Here is a 16,259-nt window from a genome sequence, read left to right as displayed (position 1 = left end):
CAAAAATGCAGTAAACTCTTCATTATTTTCCTAATGGGAGTGGTAATTGAAAAAGAAGGCAGGGAGAGCACAGATAATGAAATCGCCAGAAAGCAGGAGTCCCACTTAAACTGTTCATTCCTTTTCTCTTTATCACTCTGCCTCTGAGCCTTTTAGCTAGGCATGAAAGTGACTGTTTTCTTCCTCCTGTGTCACTCTGCACTTTTTGTCACATCTTCTGCTATGGGTTAAATGATGTCCATAAAAATGCTTTAAACTGCAAACCTCTGTAGACTAATAACTAGTATAATTAGCATTCTCTTTATGCACCTAAGTCCTGGATTTAAAAGGCATCAAACTCTACCAAATGTAATCAGCATAAAAAAGAAGAAAAAAAATGTCAAAACTGAAGTAAAGATTTTTGTTACAGTGGAATTAAAAATGCTTTTTTCAGGTTTTGTCCCAATTTTTCAAACCTATGATTTCTCAGATGTCGACAGAACTAGTAAGAACCTGAGTAGCATTGACAAGAATTTTAAGAAATGGCCATTTTCACATCCTGTCAATGGAAATATAAGATGGCATAGGCTCTTTGGAAAGAAATTTCATATTACTTACTAAAGGCACATAGTTCTGAACCAGCAGCTTTACTTCTCAGATCCACTTGAAAAGCAAACTTACATAGATTCTGTGCCAGTTGGATTCCTTTTTAACTATATATATTTTCTTAAAAAAATTTGGAAACCAGTTAAATGGTTTTCAGAGGAGGATGGTCAATCAATGAATGAGACAGTCATACTGTGACACATTGTGTAACAATTAGTTAGAGTAAAAGAGGTCTAGGCTGAAAGTTCTTGGATAGAAGTCTGGAATGCAGGATCAGAATGAACTTTATGTTTTTCAGTACTTTGTCTTCGATTTCATTGGACCCCAAGTGCATCTTTTCGACAAGATCATCAAAATCTCAGTAAGTACATCATTAGTGTGGATAGAGATTAGAGGGATTCCAGGCAATGGGAATTCTCTGGATGGCTCAGCATGCTAGGGATGAAAAGACTTAGGAGGGTGATTTCAAGTTGGTGAGTTTGAAATCAATAGGATAGAATCTGAAATAAACAGTGCCAAGAAGCTTGGGAAAGCAAATCCACTAAAGAAAATCTCTGCTTAGGTTGAGAAGACTTTCTTCCTGCCTGTTGCCGAGCAGATCCTCAGGATAGCAAAAACAATAAACACGTAAGAAATGATCACAACCAAGAAGGTAGCCATGGCAATAACTCCGGAGAATGTTAAGAGTAACAGCTCATTCATGGAAGTATCTGAACATGACAGTTTCAGGAGTGAGGGAATATCACAGAAAAAGTGACTGACAACATTCAGCCTACAGAAGGACAAGCGACTCAAGCTTATTGTGTGAACTAATGAATTCATTGTCCCACCTACCCACGATCCAATCATCAGTCCTACACAGGTCTCCTTGGACAGGGCTATGGTATAAAGCACAGGATTCGCAATAGCCACATAACGGTCATAGGCCATCACCGATAGCAGGAAGCCATCTGTCGTAACAAACATTCCAAAACACAAATGCTGCATGATACAAGCAGTGAAAGAAATGGTTCCCTTTACAACCATGAGGTTAATCAGCACCTTGTGTGCAATTGCCGAGTAGCAGGCATCTACCAAGGAGAGGCAACTCGGGAAAAGTACATGGGAGTGTGGAGCTTGGGAGTGATTCAGATTATGAAGATCATGCCCAGATTTCCCACCAAAGTGACCGTATAAACTACCAGGAACAGCACAAACAGCCAAACTTTCAGTTCATCCCAATCTGTCAGTCCCAAGAGGATGAACTTAGTAACGACAGTAAAATTCTCTTCAGCCATTTGTTTCTTCCAATAGAATCTATTGGAATAAAAAAAATAGACAGTGAAATTTATTAGTGGAAACAAAGTATAAGTGACACCGAATTTGAGCATTACAGTGCTTTGCTTTGAATCTGAGATTTGTAATCAATAAAACTTTCAAGTAGAAAAAAAAGAAAAAGAAAATCTCTGCTTCTTGGAAGCAAGTTGTAAGTTACTGTCAAATCATCCTGAAGAAAATCTCTGCTTTGAAGCACTTTGTAAGGTACTATCAAAGCATCCTAAAATGTCCTAATGTGGGAAAGTAAAATATATGCTTCACATGACATCTTAAAGCATTGTCATTTTGAGTTGGTTTCCTTCTTTCTATAAGCAGAGGTTAGTGTTTCTCTCTTGTAGAAATGTGATATTCACATGAATGATGATTAATCACATCCTTTTCCCTTCCTATTTGGATACAAGCAGACAGGAAAAAGAATTAGTAAGGAACCAAATATACTAGTAACGTTGGATCAGAGTCTGATTCAGAGCAAGTAGTTGTCATTCACCTCGTAGTATAGACCCCAGGAACCCACGAGGTGGAATCTGCACAAGACTCTTCCTCAGCCCTGCTCAGTGAATTCCTGCCTCCACAGAGCAAGTCTGGGGAGTGGAGAACAGAGAAAGCTTCCTGGTCTGTCTGGGGTCTTATCCAGGCTGGCCACCTCACAGGGGACAGGAACAGGCAGGAAAGGGCCACTGCTGAAGCTGCATTTGTCCAACCGACACAAGGGCAAATGGGATCTTATCAACCTCACAGTCCTCGGTAACAGGAGAGAGAGCATGAATGACATTTCACAGCTGTCTCTCTGGCCTGGGAATTTACTGCTTTTCCCTGGAGAGGAGGAAAGCGGGTGAAGTTCAGGGTCTGGGGAAAGTTCTCTCTTTTCAACAGTCCTGAAAGGACTGAACTATGACATGGGCAGAAAAACATGTTTCCTCAACAGTGACACCAGTTAATGTTAGATCTGCAAAACATGTCTTGGAGAAGACCCTGCCTGTCCCACCCTCTCAATTTCTGTTTTATAAATACCTTTATATTATTTTATAATTCACACAATATCATTAGCTATTATATAGTATAGAAAATATGAAATATAATCTAAGTTTATAAAATTATATATAATATATAGATTATATTATGTAACCTACAACTATACCAAAATACAGATATCCCTACATTTTACATATATATATTAGATTATATTTATTTAGTTCTCTCTATACCTAAATTATAGAAAGAACACAATCTATGAAAGTCCTGAAAGAAGATGTAGGTACAAATAGAATTATAGTATCTATAAAACTTTCCTAGGGGCACTTGTAGAATGTGACTCTTAAAGAATTAAAAGTTGTCAAGAGCCCCGCATTCTTCATGTTTGAATCTCAGGCATGATGACAGGTGATCACTGTCACTGTCACTGTCATCCCGTTGCTCATGGATTTGCTCGAGCAGGCACCAGTAACGTCTCCATTGTGAGACTTGTTGTTACTGTTTTTGGCATATTGAATACACCACGGGGAGCTTGCCAGGCCCTGCCAAGTGGGTGGGAAACTCTTGGTAGCTTGCAGGGTTCTCTGAGAGAGATGGAGCAATTGAACCCAGGTTGGCCGTGTGCAAGGCAAACACCCTACCTGCTGTGCTATCACTCCAGTCAGGTGGTACAGAATATATTTGGGGCCCAGAAATACTCCCAGATGTCATCACATTGTGCAGCTCCGGCAGCCACCTGTTTGTGTACTAGTCAGTTTAGCTCCTAAGGGATGACTGAGTTTCCAGATGCACAGTAATAGCTGGTTTTCATATTGTGCCACTGGCAAGTCATGACTGTCCACAGGTCAAATAAATTGTTAGGCAAAGCATCAAAGCTGGTGTTGCCTTCGTTGCTCAAACTTGGAAGAAGAAGAGCTTGTTTCTCTCTGACCTTCATGGACAGAGAGAGAAACAGTTTGATACAAGCTTTCTGCTAGTTCATGAACTGAAAGCTTGCTCAGAATAAATTCAACACAGGGGACGAGAGAGGAAGTGTGATAAGCTGATGGCACTGGAATAGTCAGTATATAGGGAATTGATGGTGTCAAAATCATCTTCCCTGGTCAGAGACCCCAGAGCCTAGGCTCCAGGCTCTGTACATGAGATGCATTGGAGTTCCTGTAACTTAATGCTCCACCCTTCTGAGCTGCCTGAGACAAACATGAGGTGAATGACTCCTGCGTTATTTAAAGATATTTGGGTTCTGCCTCCTGTCTCACCCACAGGGACAGATGAGAAGAGAGGTGGAGTCAGGCTGTGCTCTCACTCAGTCCTTGGGAAATGGTGTGAATAACTGCAAACACAGGGTGGGGGTTGGTGCAAGCTTTGTGTGACCTTAAATAGCTCTGCTCAAGTCAAGTTGTCCTTACTTCTTGGCTTCCTACTCCCTTGCCACTTGGCCAAAGGAGAAGACTAGAGAGTGAAGAGAGATGTCATTTCTTGAAGTAAATTGAGTTTATTGTCTTTTACTTCCTCTGACAAAAGTATCTGGTAGATGATATTTAGAAGTCGCAAAGATTTTCATTTATCACTCAATTGGCCAATCATTTGCTACTCCACTGGATGTTTACTGAACACCTGTTATGAACACGGGCTGTTAGTGAGTAGAGGAAAGTAGGAGACTAACCTTGGTTCAAGGAACTCATCAAATTTTGTAGTTAGATGAAAGGTCTCTACCATCCAGCTGGGGCTAGAATCCCTTATCACCATCTCCATGACTTAGGATTTCTGGGAGCGACTTAATTATATCCTGTGATGCCCTCTCAAAGGCCCCATTACATTACCTGGAAGTTCTGTTATAAATATTCACCTTCGGGTGATCTGAAATCTCTTCCTGTGACTTGAGAACCTACTCTCTTCTAGATGTTAGTGTTTCCAAAGTTTGAAGACATTCAAGTTACCATCCTCCAGCACATTCCCAATGGTCTTTTTTTCCTGAATGAAAGGTTGTATACTCTTGATTCTTCAGCACTTACTCATAGAATCATGTAGCTCCTGGATCTGGCACCAACTCATTATGTTTATCAGAATGTCTCTATCTTCACAGCATTAACCTCTAAATGCACCACAGTAAGTAGCTAGCACGCTATTCATTTTTAATATGATGCAATATTAAGGATGGACATAAAATTATTCTGATTGGTTACATGTGATCAAAACTTATCAAGGCAACATATGATGAGTTATTTGATAAAGTTGTGAAAAAAGTCTTGTGGGTGTTTAGAAAACAAAGGAAAACTTTCAGTTGTGGAGTATCAGTTAAGGTTGCTTGGAGAAGGTAGCGCTTATTCTGGACATCAAAATATGAGCAACGCTTGAGTTTTTGACTAAATAACAGAACAGCACAAAGCAAAAAGCACTTTAGGCACAAATTTTGTTAGGCATCCTTCAAGAATGGGTTAGCTGAAAACCTGCTAGGAGGAAATAGAAGTAGTACCATTGAATATTCTTTTACTGCTCTGGGGTTTGGTAATCAAGTACTATAGTTCTTTAGACTAAAGGACAGGCAAGTGTGAAGATCCAGAAACATATTTGAAGCATTTAAACTCATTTCAAAGATTTTCCTCAAAGAGAAGGCTGCTGGGCTTACTATTCCATCTCCCCTCAGGTTTTTCACCATAAACTGATTGGAAGTGTGCTGATTGGCTCCTTCAAAGTAGACCTGGGGACTGTGTACAACCAACCTGGTAAGTAGCATCATCTTTCAATCTCTCTCTCTCACTTGTCTCTAATTTCCTTCATCTGGAAGTCAACTAATAATTGGCTCATTTATTTCACCACTCATTCAGCATTGAATACTAATTATGCAAAACTGAACAATAAATAGCTCTTTGCTTCAAAATGACATCAAATTATAAAATGATTTTGTATATTCATACTTTGGAGAATCTTTTTTTCATTCCTGCTAATTCTATCTAAATTGGTGTTGTGAACCATAAGCATGGCAGAGTATAGAAGTTCAGAATGAGGTTGGCATATATAAATATGCAGTTCTGGTTCTGTAAAAGTGGAGATAAAATAGTGTCCTTCATTCACAGGAAGGAGAATGAAGTTGGAGATTAAATTCATAAATATACATGGAGTGCTTAATAGAGAACCCAGTATAAAATAATTGACATACCATCTATGTTTTCTATGACAATAATTATTAGCCCTGAGTTCTAAAAAAGCAAAACTCAGAAAATCTAAAAATGTATTCAAGGTCAAGAGTAATTAAACAGCAGAGTCAACAATCAATATAGGTCTTCCCATAAAAGACCCTTTTATCTTAAACAGTTATTCTAACTCGAAGGACCACTGGGGATGACCAGGAAATAGATATGAAAGGACAGAGGACTGGGTTTGATCCATTAATGCAGGTTGGAAGCTTCAGGAAACAGGAGGACTCAGTACCTATATGAAAGAAATGAGATCTACTCAGTTACTTTTCCAATAGCTGTGATGTGGAAATGTGTACTGTTAAATATAGCATTTTTAAAAAGGAAGCCAGAAATCTAGAATTCATGAGAGCTTTTGAAGTTTGGGCTCACAGTTAAGACCACACAAAAAGATTCAGGAGTCACATTCACAGTCTGAAATACTACATGACTCCTCTCTCCACAATGTCCTTCTATTGGGTCAAAGGTCTCCCAAAGATCTCAGGCAAGAATTATATATATATATATATATATATATATATATATATACATATATATATGAATTTAAAAAAGGCCTGAGAGAAGTGGAGGAGAGAGAGAAATGAGGAGACAGACAGAGACCCACCAAGTGAGGCAGAAGGAGCATAATACTTGCGAGTCATCACACTGAGCTCGTCTCCCTCTGGTCAGTAGAGTGAAGGGGCCTTGGGTGTGGAGAGACTGTGCAGTTGTGTGCGGTATCTGAACCGTCAGGATGCTTTTTCAGGTCATCAGTTCTGTGACAAGTGGGCCCTGCTCACAGACCCTGGCGACATCAGGACTGGCACGAAGGGGTATGTGAAGTGTGACATCAGCGTGACGGGGAAAGGCGACATCTTGAAGACCAGCCCCAAAATCTCCGATGCAGAAGAGCAAATAGAAAAGTGAGACTGGTCCCCCCTGGGCATGTGAGAGAAATGATATGGCCCCACGTCAATGTCTATTTCTCTCCCCTTTCCCTATGGGCACAAGGAATGGCCAAGTTCATGGCATAAGCCCTGGGGATTCAGTTCTGGTAGACACCGAGATGTGTGATCTAGAGGAATGTTTCTCAACGAGGGCCAGTGGGGTTTCCTTGTCAGCTGCCAGGATATTCCAAGGGGGTCACAGGTGAAAATCCTGTAAACAGGGGGCTGTAGCATGAGTCTTGGAGCCATGCAGAAGTCTCATCCTGGAAGTCTCAGGAAAGAAGCAAGTTGGAAGGGGGCCACATGGGGACAAGGGTTGAGAAGCTGTGGTCTGGAAGAGGGGCCATCGCTGGGAAGGTCAGCCTTTCGGACAGGCACATAAGTGACTCCTGAACTGATCTGGTATATCTGAATGTAATGGAACTTTCTTTGAAGCTTTTATTTTAGCCACTTGAGTTTTAAGAAGTAGGAAAACTCCCGTGTACTTTTTCAAAGGTGCACAGTGGGGGGGCCGGAGCGATAGCACAGCGGGTAGGGCGTTTGCCTTGCACGCGGCTGACCCGGGTTCGATCCCCGGCATCCCATATGGTCCCCCAAGCACCGCCAGGAGTAATTCCTGAGTGCAAAGCCAGGAGTAACCCCTGAGCATTGCTGGGTGTGACCCAAAAAGCAAAAAAAAAAAAAAAAAAGGTGCACAGTGGGGAGCAGAGTTTATGCTCAGGACCTGAATGGGCTTTTACTCTCACTCTGTGCCCTTTGCTCTCATTTATACCAGAAAGAAAATTCACTTTGGCCAGGAGCTTCAATCTTCTCATCCTTTTCCCATATGGCAGGGTCCTACTATCTAATTCCAAATTGCTTCAATTTTGTGTCAATTATCTTGAGTGAAGGCAATTTTATTCCTCTTTATTTTTTCCCTCCCCTCTAGGAACCTTTTAATTCCCCAGGGGTTTCCATCAGAGAGACCCTGGGCCAGGTTCTATGTGAGACTCTACAGAGCAGAGGGGCTGCCCAAGATGAACTCCAGCATCATGGCGAATGTCACCAAAGCATTTGTGGGGGACAGTAAGGACCTCGTGGACCCATTTGTGGAGGTCTCCTTTGCGGGGCAGACGGTGAGAAACCATTGTTACTCGAGAGCCGAGGCCAGAACCCCAATTCTTATTGAGGGCATTCCTGGTCAGATGAAGTAAAGTTAACATCCAAATGAAGATGTGCTTTGGAAAAGCATGGAAGTCGCAGACTGCACTCATCCACTTTCCATGAGAGACCAGAGACAGGGGCCATGAGTGTGTCAGGGCACAGACTCAGGCAGCCTTTGACTCTGGGCACTTCTCTGAGCTGTCACCCTACCCCAGGCCGAGGGGAGAGTCACCACCCCCTCCCAATCAGCTATTTTTTTTCTTTTGGGGTCACACCCAGCAATGCACAGGGGTTACCTCCTGGCTTTGCACTCAGGAATTACTCCTGGTGGTGCTCAGGTAACCATAGGGATGCTGGGAATCAAACCTGGGTCAGCCTCATGCAAGGCAAACACCCTGTCTGCTGTGCTATTTTTCTAGCCCCCCTAATCAGCTTTACTGTGTTCCCCAAAGTCCTGTCCTATGCAGTCCTGGTCCTCTCTATTCTGGCTGGTCTATGCTCTGGGTCACAACCTGGGTACATGACCAGAGAGTAATCCTGACGCCAAAGCTTTGCAGCTGAAGAGCTAATACATTAGTTAGGGCTCTTGCCTTTCATGCAGCTACTCGGTTTGATCCCTGGCACTGTTTATGGTCTCTGGAGCACAGAACCAACAGTAGCTCCTGATAGTCACCAGTTGTGACCCTAATCCCCCTTGTCTCCCTCACACCTCCCAAAAGTCTCCTCTCACCCCTCTTCTCAGCAGGGTGAGTATTAGAATATTTTGACTTGGGTTGCTATGATGGTCTTATAGGGCATCACCTCCGTTTGCTCATGAGGAAGCTGGGGTCCTGGCTAGGGAAGTGATTTGCAGAGGACCCTACTTTTATGAAACTTGGAGTCAAGGTCTAATACTTCCTGCCGCATTCCTGGAGAGGTCCAGAAAAATGGCTAATTCCAGCAACGTGTGTTTCATGCCACTTACAGTGTGATGATGTGAGCCATCCAGGGGACAGGACCTTACTCACCTTTGTACTGGTGCCTAGTGTGACATCTGCTGCAGAGCAGGCCATCAGCAGTGGCTCTTCGGGGAAGCTGATATCTGTGTGTATTGAGAATAGCAGATTGATTCTTTTGGTTCTTTTGCTTTATATTACCTGCTAGTTTGGAGTGTTTTACTTCTTTAATAAAGGGGCTCCAAAGATAGCTAGATCACTAGATCATCTAGATCATTCTGGATAAGAACTACGTGTTGAAAATAGGTAAAGGAACAAACATGATAACCTGTCAGTATCTGTACTGCAAACCATAATGCCCAAAAGGCTGGGGTTGGGGAAAGAGGAGAGAGAAAGAGACAGAGACAGAGAGACAGAGAGAGATGGAGCGAGAAGAGAGGGAGGGAGAGAGGGAGAGAGTCTGGCTCCCAGAATTCAGATCCACCCACCACCATGAGCCACAGAACTGTAGAAATGTCCTTCCACATTGCCGGCTCCAACCCCCTCTGTTGAGAGAGAGAGAGAGAGAGAGAGAGAGAGGGAGAGAGGGAGAGAGAGAGAGAGAGAGAGGGAGAGAGGGAGAGAGAGAGAGAGGAAGAGAGGGAGAGAGAGGGAGAGAGGGAGAGAGAGAGAGAGAGAGAGAGAGAGAGAGAGAGAGGGAGAGAGGGAGAGAGAGAGAGGAAGCAGGAGGCTGGGGCCCGCGGGCTAGAGGTGGGGTGGGAGGACATTGGTGGTGGGAAATGTACACTGGTGGAGGGATGAGTGTTGGATCACAGTATGACTGAAACCTGACCATGAACAGCTTTGTAACTATATCTCACAGTGACTCAATTAAAACATAAATAAAGGGGCTCTTTCTTTTCCTGCCAATCACATCTTCTGGGCTCTTTCTCAGGGGAAGACCACAGTGCAGAAGAACTGTGCTGACCCCGTGTGGCACGAGCAGGTGGTCTTCAAGGAAATGTTCCCTCCCCTGTGCCGGAGGGTGAAGATCCAGGTGTGGGATGAAGGCAGCGTGAATGATGTAGCCCTGGCAACCCATTTCATAGACCTGAAGAAAATCTCCAATGAGCAGGATGGAGATAAAGGTAAAGTCTCACATACCTGAAAAAGGCTTTTGCAGGGAGGGACTGCTTTAAATCTCCACCCCATCTTTAAAAAGGGGGGGGTGGAGCCGGCAATGTGGAAGGACGTTTCTACAGTTCTGTGGCTGATGGTGGTGGGAGGACCTGGATTCTGGGAGCCAGACTTGATTCCAGTCCCGATCTCCCACATACAGTGCTGTGTACCCTCAAAGTGCTTGTTTCCACTCTTGGGACCTCAGGTTACTTAATCAAAAAAATAAAAAAGTTTAGACCTGATCAGGGGTGAGCAAACTGTGGATAGTGGTCATATCTGCCCTGCCATGTTTTAGAGGATCCAAAGTTCAGAATGATTTTCACATGTTTAAGCAGTCCAAAAATCAAATGTGCTCTCAAATAATTCATGGCACCTAGGAGCATGGATATTGTAGAGAGGTGCTGCTGAAATATACACTCAGGGAGAAGGGATAGGGAAAGGGTAATGGTGAGTCCCAATTAATCCACCATCAGTCAAAAGAACTTCCACTCAGAATAAAGCTCTTTGTTTATAAGGCTTAAATGGTGATGATACTCTAAGTATTCTGGAGCGATAGCACAGCGGGTAGGGGGTTTGCCTTGCACGTGGCCGACCTGGGTTCGATTCCTTCATACCGCTTGGAGAGCCCGGCAAGATAACGAGAGTATCTTGTCCGCAAGGCAGAGCCTGGCAAGCTACCTGTGGCGTATTCAATATGCCAAAAACAGTAACAACAAGTCTCACAATGGAGATGTTACTGGTCCCCACCGGAGCAAATTGATGAGCAATGGGATGATAGTGCTACAGTGACACAGTGATCCTAAACAAACCATCATCCTTTAAATCTCAGGCAGTGTTTCGCTAGGCTACAGACACATGCATTCGTGTATATATGGAAAACTTGGCTCCGGAGAACAAGATTTACTCATCTGTTCCCCTCACACTGTGACACTAGAGATAGACATCTTGAGATATCTTTTTTTTTTTTTTTATTCTTCCTGTTACGGGAGATTTGCTGCTGCCCACAATTGCTTTGTACAGAAAGTATTCTCTGCCCATCCACAGCATCTCAGCTAGTAAACTGCTTCCCCCACACACTTCAGATATATCTTGATGGTGTTTACAAAGATGGGTAACTTATTCAGCAGGGGGCATGGAATCCTTCTATTCTTTTTAGCCCAGCATCTCTGCTTCTTAAAATTTACCCAAAGGAAAGGTGGTCTGGACCGTAGCAGGTAGAGAGAGGAAACAATGAGATAGAAAATGATTTCAAACAATAACGCATAGGGAGACAGCTACTTGTCAATCAATAATAAGGGAACTATCAAGCAACTTAGGCTGCATGTGTTTATTAAGAGTAATGGTTAAGGGTCAGGAGTATGGTTCCATTAGGAGAGCAAATGTCTAGCAGGTGTGAGTCCTTGGGTTCAATTGCTGGTCCAGCATGACCCCCCTCACTGCCTACTATGGCCCTGGTGGTCCCTGAGTATCAATGGGCCCAAGCACCAAACTACAGGCCAAGCATGACTGTGTATGGTGCCTGTTAACTTTGTCTTTTTTTTTTAAAGAGTACTTGTTGACATTTTTGGACACTTCCTAAGGGTCTGTGTGGGGGCACTTTATGGATACTGTGTCTACTAATCTGATATATATGAGGAAATTTATGCCTAAGGAAAAAAACATAATAGAAACAGAATCACTTGCCCATGGAATCATTACAGAGCTAGAAATGGGCAGACCTGAGATCTGAGATATGAACCCAGGTAGTGAAACTTCAGGCCACTGTGCTACGCTGCCTGTCAAATGGAATAATGCTGTTTTGCCAGAGATTCAGTGCTAGGGGCTGGTGGTGCTGGGACCCCTCAGAGTCACACTTGGCAGCACTGGAGAGGGCTATGCGTGCATGGGATCATACTTTGGTCCTCATGCAGGCAAGGTGTGCACCCCTTATGGGCTACTCCCTGACACTACTTCCTTCTGTCTCTTCCAGATGTTCTGTACTAAGAAAGGAAAATGCTTCCACATATAGTAAATGAAAATTAGTGGGGCCCTTTCAGTTCTGTGTTTGCAAGGTATCTGGAAACTTGGTCTTCGTTTCCTCTTCACTAACCATCGCCCATGTCCAGACCATTGATGTTGCCTTCAATTGTGATAACAAATCCATCCTCACACCGATATACCACCCACATCCAATCTCATAATCATTTATAAAGCAACCAGAGTGATATTAAAACATCTGATTATGTCCATCTCCACTTAAATTCCTTTACAAAACATCCCATGATTTCTAGGATAGAGATAAAATTTCTTACTAAGGTCCTGAGACACATTCACCTCACCAAACTCTTCTCACACGGGTTAGTCTTGGGACTCACTCCACACTGAATTAATGTGACTTTCTTCCCAGTCTTTCTGCATGTGTGAGGGTGTCAGAGTAATGAGCACACCCAGGGCTTCCAACGCTCAAGGCATGTACAATATATCACTAGGCCACACCCTGCCATCCCTAAGTGCCTTTCCAACCAGCAGATGCTATCTCCTCTATTCAGAAGTTTTTATTTTCCTCCCTCCTTATCCCCTGTCCCACTTGTCTACATCACTCTAGCCTGTTATTTGTTCTTGCAACACAAGGCCTATATCCTTCACAGCATTTATAACTTAAATATTGATTTTTTGGGGGTTTGTATCTGCTTTCTTCTACTCCAGGCTCTGTTTGGTGTCTGGCATGGTGGTAGTATATGTTGGGAGTCTATGATCCAGTGATCAACGAATGAATGAACAGACACTATGCCTGCCAACATTAATAGTATTATTACAAGTATAAAATTTGAGGGGGCTGAAGTGATAGCACAGCGGGTAGGGAGTTGGTCTTGCATGCTGCTGACCTGGGTTCGATTCTCAGCATCCCATATGGTCCCCTGAGCACTGCCAGGGGTAATTCCTGAGTGCAGAGCCAGGAGTGACCCCCCCCCCAAAAAAAAGCAAAAAAAATTTTGAATGGACTAGAAAGTATATAGCACTGTCGTCCACTGTTCATCGATTTGCTCAAACAGGCACCAGTAATGTCTCCATTGTGAGACTTGTTGTTACTGGTTTTGGCATATCGAATACGCCACAGGTAGCTTGCCAGGCTCTGCCGTGTGGGCAGGATACTCTCGGTAGCTCGCCACGCTCCCCAAGAGGGGTGGAGGACTAGAAAGTAATACAGCAAAATGACATCTGTGGTTTCCTTTAGGTTATAGGCTAGCCTAGAAATACCATTTCTTGACTTTTCTCTATATTTTCTATGTCCAAATGAATGTATATAACTTTCATAGAGCAACAGCAACAGTAGCGATCCACTGAAAAACACAGCCAAGCAGCTAAATCTTGGGATCTTTTTAGGCTTCCTACCAACCTTCGGACCTGCCTGGATCAACCTGTATGGCTCACCCAGGAACCACAGTCTGATGGATGACTACCAGGAAATGAATGAAGGCTTTGGAGAAGGCGTGTCATTCCGGGGTCGAATTTTGGTAGAAATTGCTGTGGAGATTCTCTCTGGAGGAGCACAGGAATCTAAATTTTCCAAAGCTCTCAAGGGGCTCAAATCACCTTCCAAATCTAAAGGCTCCAGCAAAGACAAGTCTGACAAAGGCAGTGATGGGAAAACCCAGCAGACTTCAGACAAAAGCAATTCAATAGAGGTGGAAGTGGAACCTTTTGATGTGCCCCCAGAGGTAGGTCTGAGCACTGAGAACGTGAGCCCAGAGAGCAGATGGCATCCATTGTTGGTTCCAACAGTGCTCACTTAAACAGCTCTCTCCTCCCTTCCCCCCTTGCAAACTGTGTATGGATCAAACATAGCTGATCTTCTGCCTCTTCTTGTACATTTTACCACCACCTGCTCTTGATGTATTGCTTCTCTGTCCCACCAGACACGAGTCCCAAAGTCAAAAAGAAATTCACTGTATCACTGTCATCCCATTGTTCATCGATTTACTCAAGCGGGCTCCAGTAACGTCTCCATTTGTCCCAGCCCTGAGATTTTAGCAGCCTCTCCTTACTCATCTTTCCCAATGAGTGGAGGTTCTTTCAGGGTCAGGGGAATGAGACCTGTTATTGTTACTGTTTTTGGCATATTGAATACGCCACGGGGAGCTTGCCAGGCTCTACCGTGCAGGTAGAATACTCTCGGTAGCTTGCCGGGCTCTCTATGATTATATATACCTCTATGATTTTATGGCAAATGGGTAGGGACACAAAAAGAAATTAAAGCAGTTAAAATCACTGAAGGGGGTGGTGAACTAAACTTTTTCTGTGGCCTAACTCAGTTTGTTAGCATATTGTTTTCTTTGGATGTGAGATGCCATGGAAGGAGGAGTGCAGAGTGGGTGACAAGGTGATCCCTGGTACCAAGCATCCCCTGCTGCCCTGCCAGGTATAGCCCTGATGACTCCCAACACTTTGGGCTGGAGCTAGCGCAGTGCTCCACTGCTAGGTCCTGACCTGGCTGGCCCAGTCGGCTAAGCGTTGCTCGGGGTAGCTTCTTGGAGCATAGCTTGGAAGGCCCCTCCCCACGAAAAGAAACAAAACATTAGGAATGAACGGATCTCTCCCCACTCTCTGACCTATTGGTCCTATTACAACGTTTATGTTAAAGGTCCCAGCACCCTCCCGTGGCTCTGGGGAAGGCGCTGCCGTCAGCTCTTCTCAGGCCTGTCGGGCAGGCAAGGACACACTAAGCCCCTCCGTCACTGTCCCAGCCTGTCCGTGGCGAGGCCGGTCCCGAAGCGCCTCTGGCAGAGGAAAGAAGGCTGGAGTGTCTTCTGGGTGGGTTGCAAGTTTGCCGTCTAGGACGGCAGGGGGTCAGTGAGGGCTGCTGGACCCGAGCTTGGCATCATCGGACCCAAGATCAGTCCCCACAGCTCTGCTTCCTGAGCGCGGTGGGGGTGAGTGGGACCCCAGTAATGCTCTCAAAGGAGCGGACAGGCCAGCAGGGCCTGAGGAGCTTAGCGGCCTGGTTCCTGCCGGGCCTGCGAAGGGGCCACCGCCTTCCTGGCTGTCTCGCCCCTCAGGCCACTCTCCTAAAGGCCTGTCCCTGTGGTCCAGCACATGGGAGCAAGGAGAGCAGAGCCAGGAGTAACCCCTGAGCATTGTGGGGTGTGGCCCCAAACAAAACAATAGAAAGAAATCTGGGGGCTGGAGCTATAGCACAGCGGGTAGGGCATTTGCCTTGCGCGTGGCCAACCCAGGGTTCCATCTGTCCGTCTCTCTCGGAGAGCCCGGCAAGCTACCGAGAGTATCCCTACTGCACAGCAGAGCCTGGCAAGCTACCCGTGGCGTATTTGATATGCCAAAAACAGTAACAACAAGTCTCACAATGGAGATGTTACTGGTGCCCGCTCGAGCAAATCAATGAACAACGGGATGACAGTGACAATGATACAGTGATTTTAAAGATGCTGGAGAATGAGACCGGGAGAGAGGACACGACTCGCCCGCACAGTCAGCCACTGGGAAGCAGCAGAGTCAGGCTTTGAGGAAGGGTTTTCCTGGCAGGGAAGCTGGCCATCCCTTTTCTTGGCTGCTCCGCCTATCTTGCCCTCAGGTTTCAGGGCCTCCTCCCAGAAAGTAAACTGGCCCCAAGACAGTGCGATTAGCTGCAGCCTAACACCAGAAGCCAGAGCAGCAGCAGGTTGAAAGGGCGTGAGCCCTGTGACTAAGGTCCAGCACGGCCCCCGCCCTATGATATTTTCTGTCAACAGAAACATTTCCTGCTGATGCAGGAAACAGCACCTGGGGCTTCTCTAAGGAGGAAAGTGTCACGTCTCACCTCATGATGTGGAAACCCTTTGTTGTCAGAGGGACAGAGACCTGGAGGCTTAACCTCTGAGACCATTGATGCTTTACTTCCTTGCATTTTCTGTGCAGTTTTATAAACCCTGCTCCAAAGCCAGAAAGTATAGACTGCGTGGCTGCAGAAATGTGATGCTGTGTCTCAGCCACACCTACTTCCAGAGCCACTGGCCATATTAATCAGAGCCATTTGCAAGCAGTTGGGGTGT

At 44.8% G+C, this 16,259-nt stretch overlaps 1 protein-coding gene and 1 pseudogene across 1 annotated transcript in view; one reads left to right on the top strand and one right to left on the bottom strand.

The window, feature by feature from the left end:
- FER1L6 (fer-1 like family member 6) overlaps positions 1-16,259 on the top strand; it is a 129,078-nt gene that overhangs the window by 15,244 nt on the left and 97,575 nt on the right. Inside the window, exons 6-11 of the mRNA XM_055128326.1 lie at positions 884-946; positions 5,522-5,600; positions 6,817-6,973; positions 7,926-8,112; positions 10,010-10,202; positions 13,597-13,931. Coding sequence (XP_054984301.1) covers positions 884-946; positions 5,522-5,600; positions 6,817-6,973; positions 7,926-8,112; positions 10,010-10,202; positions 13,597-13,931 — 1,014 coding nt within the window. The remainder of the gene's footprint in view (positions 1-883; positions 947-5,521; positions 5,601-6,816; positions 6,974-7,925; positions 8,113-10,009; positions 10,203-13,596; positions 13,932-16,259) is intronic.
- On the bottom strand, positions 1,144-1,862 carry LOC105942970 (olfactory receptor 5J2-like; annotated as a pseudogene).

Source organism: Sorex araneus, chromosome 2 (genome assembly GCF_027595985.1).
Source record: "Sorex araneus isolate mSorAra2 chromosome 2, mSorAra2.pri, whole genome shotgun sequence".
Taxonomy (NCBI): Eukaryota; Metazoa; Chordata; class Mammalia; order Eulipotyphla; family Soricidae; genus Sorex; species Sorex araneus.
Note: the sequence above shows the minus strand (reverse complement) of the source record. Positions and strands in the feature narration are given on the sequence as shown.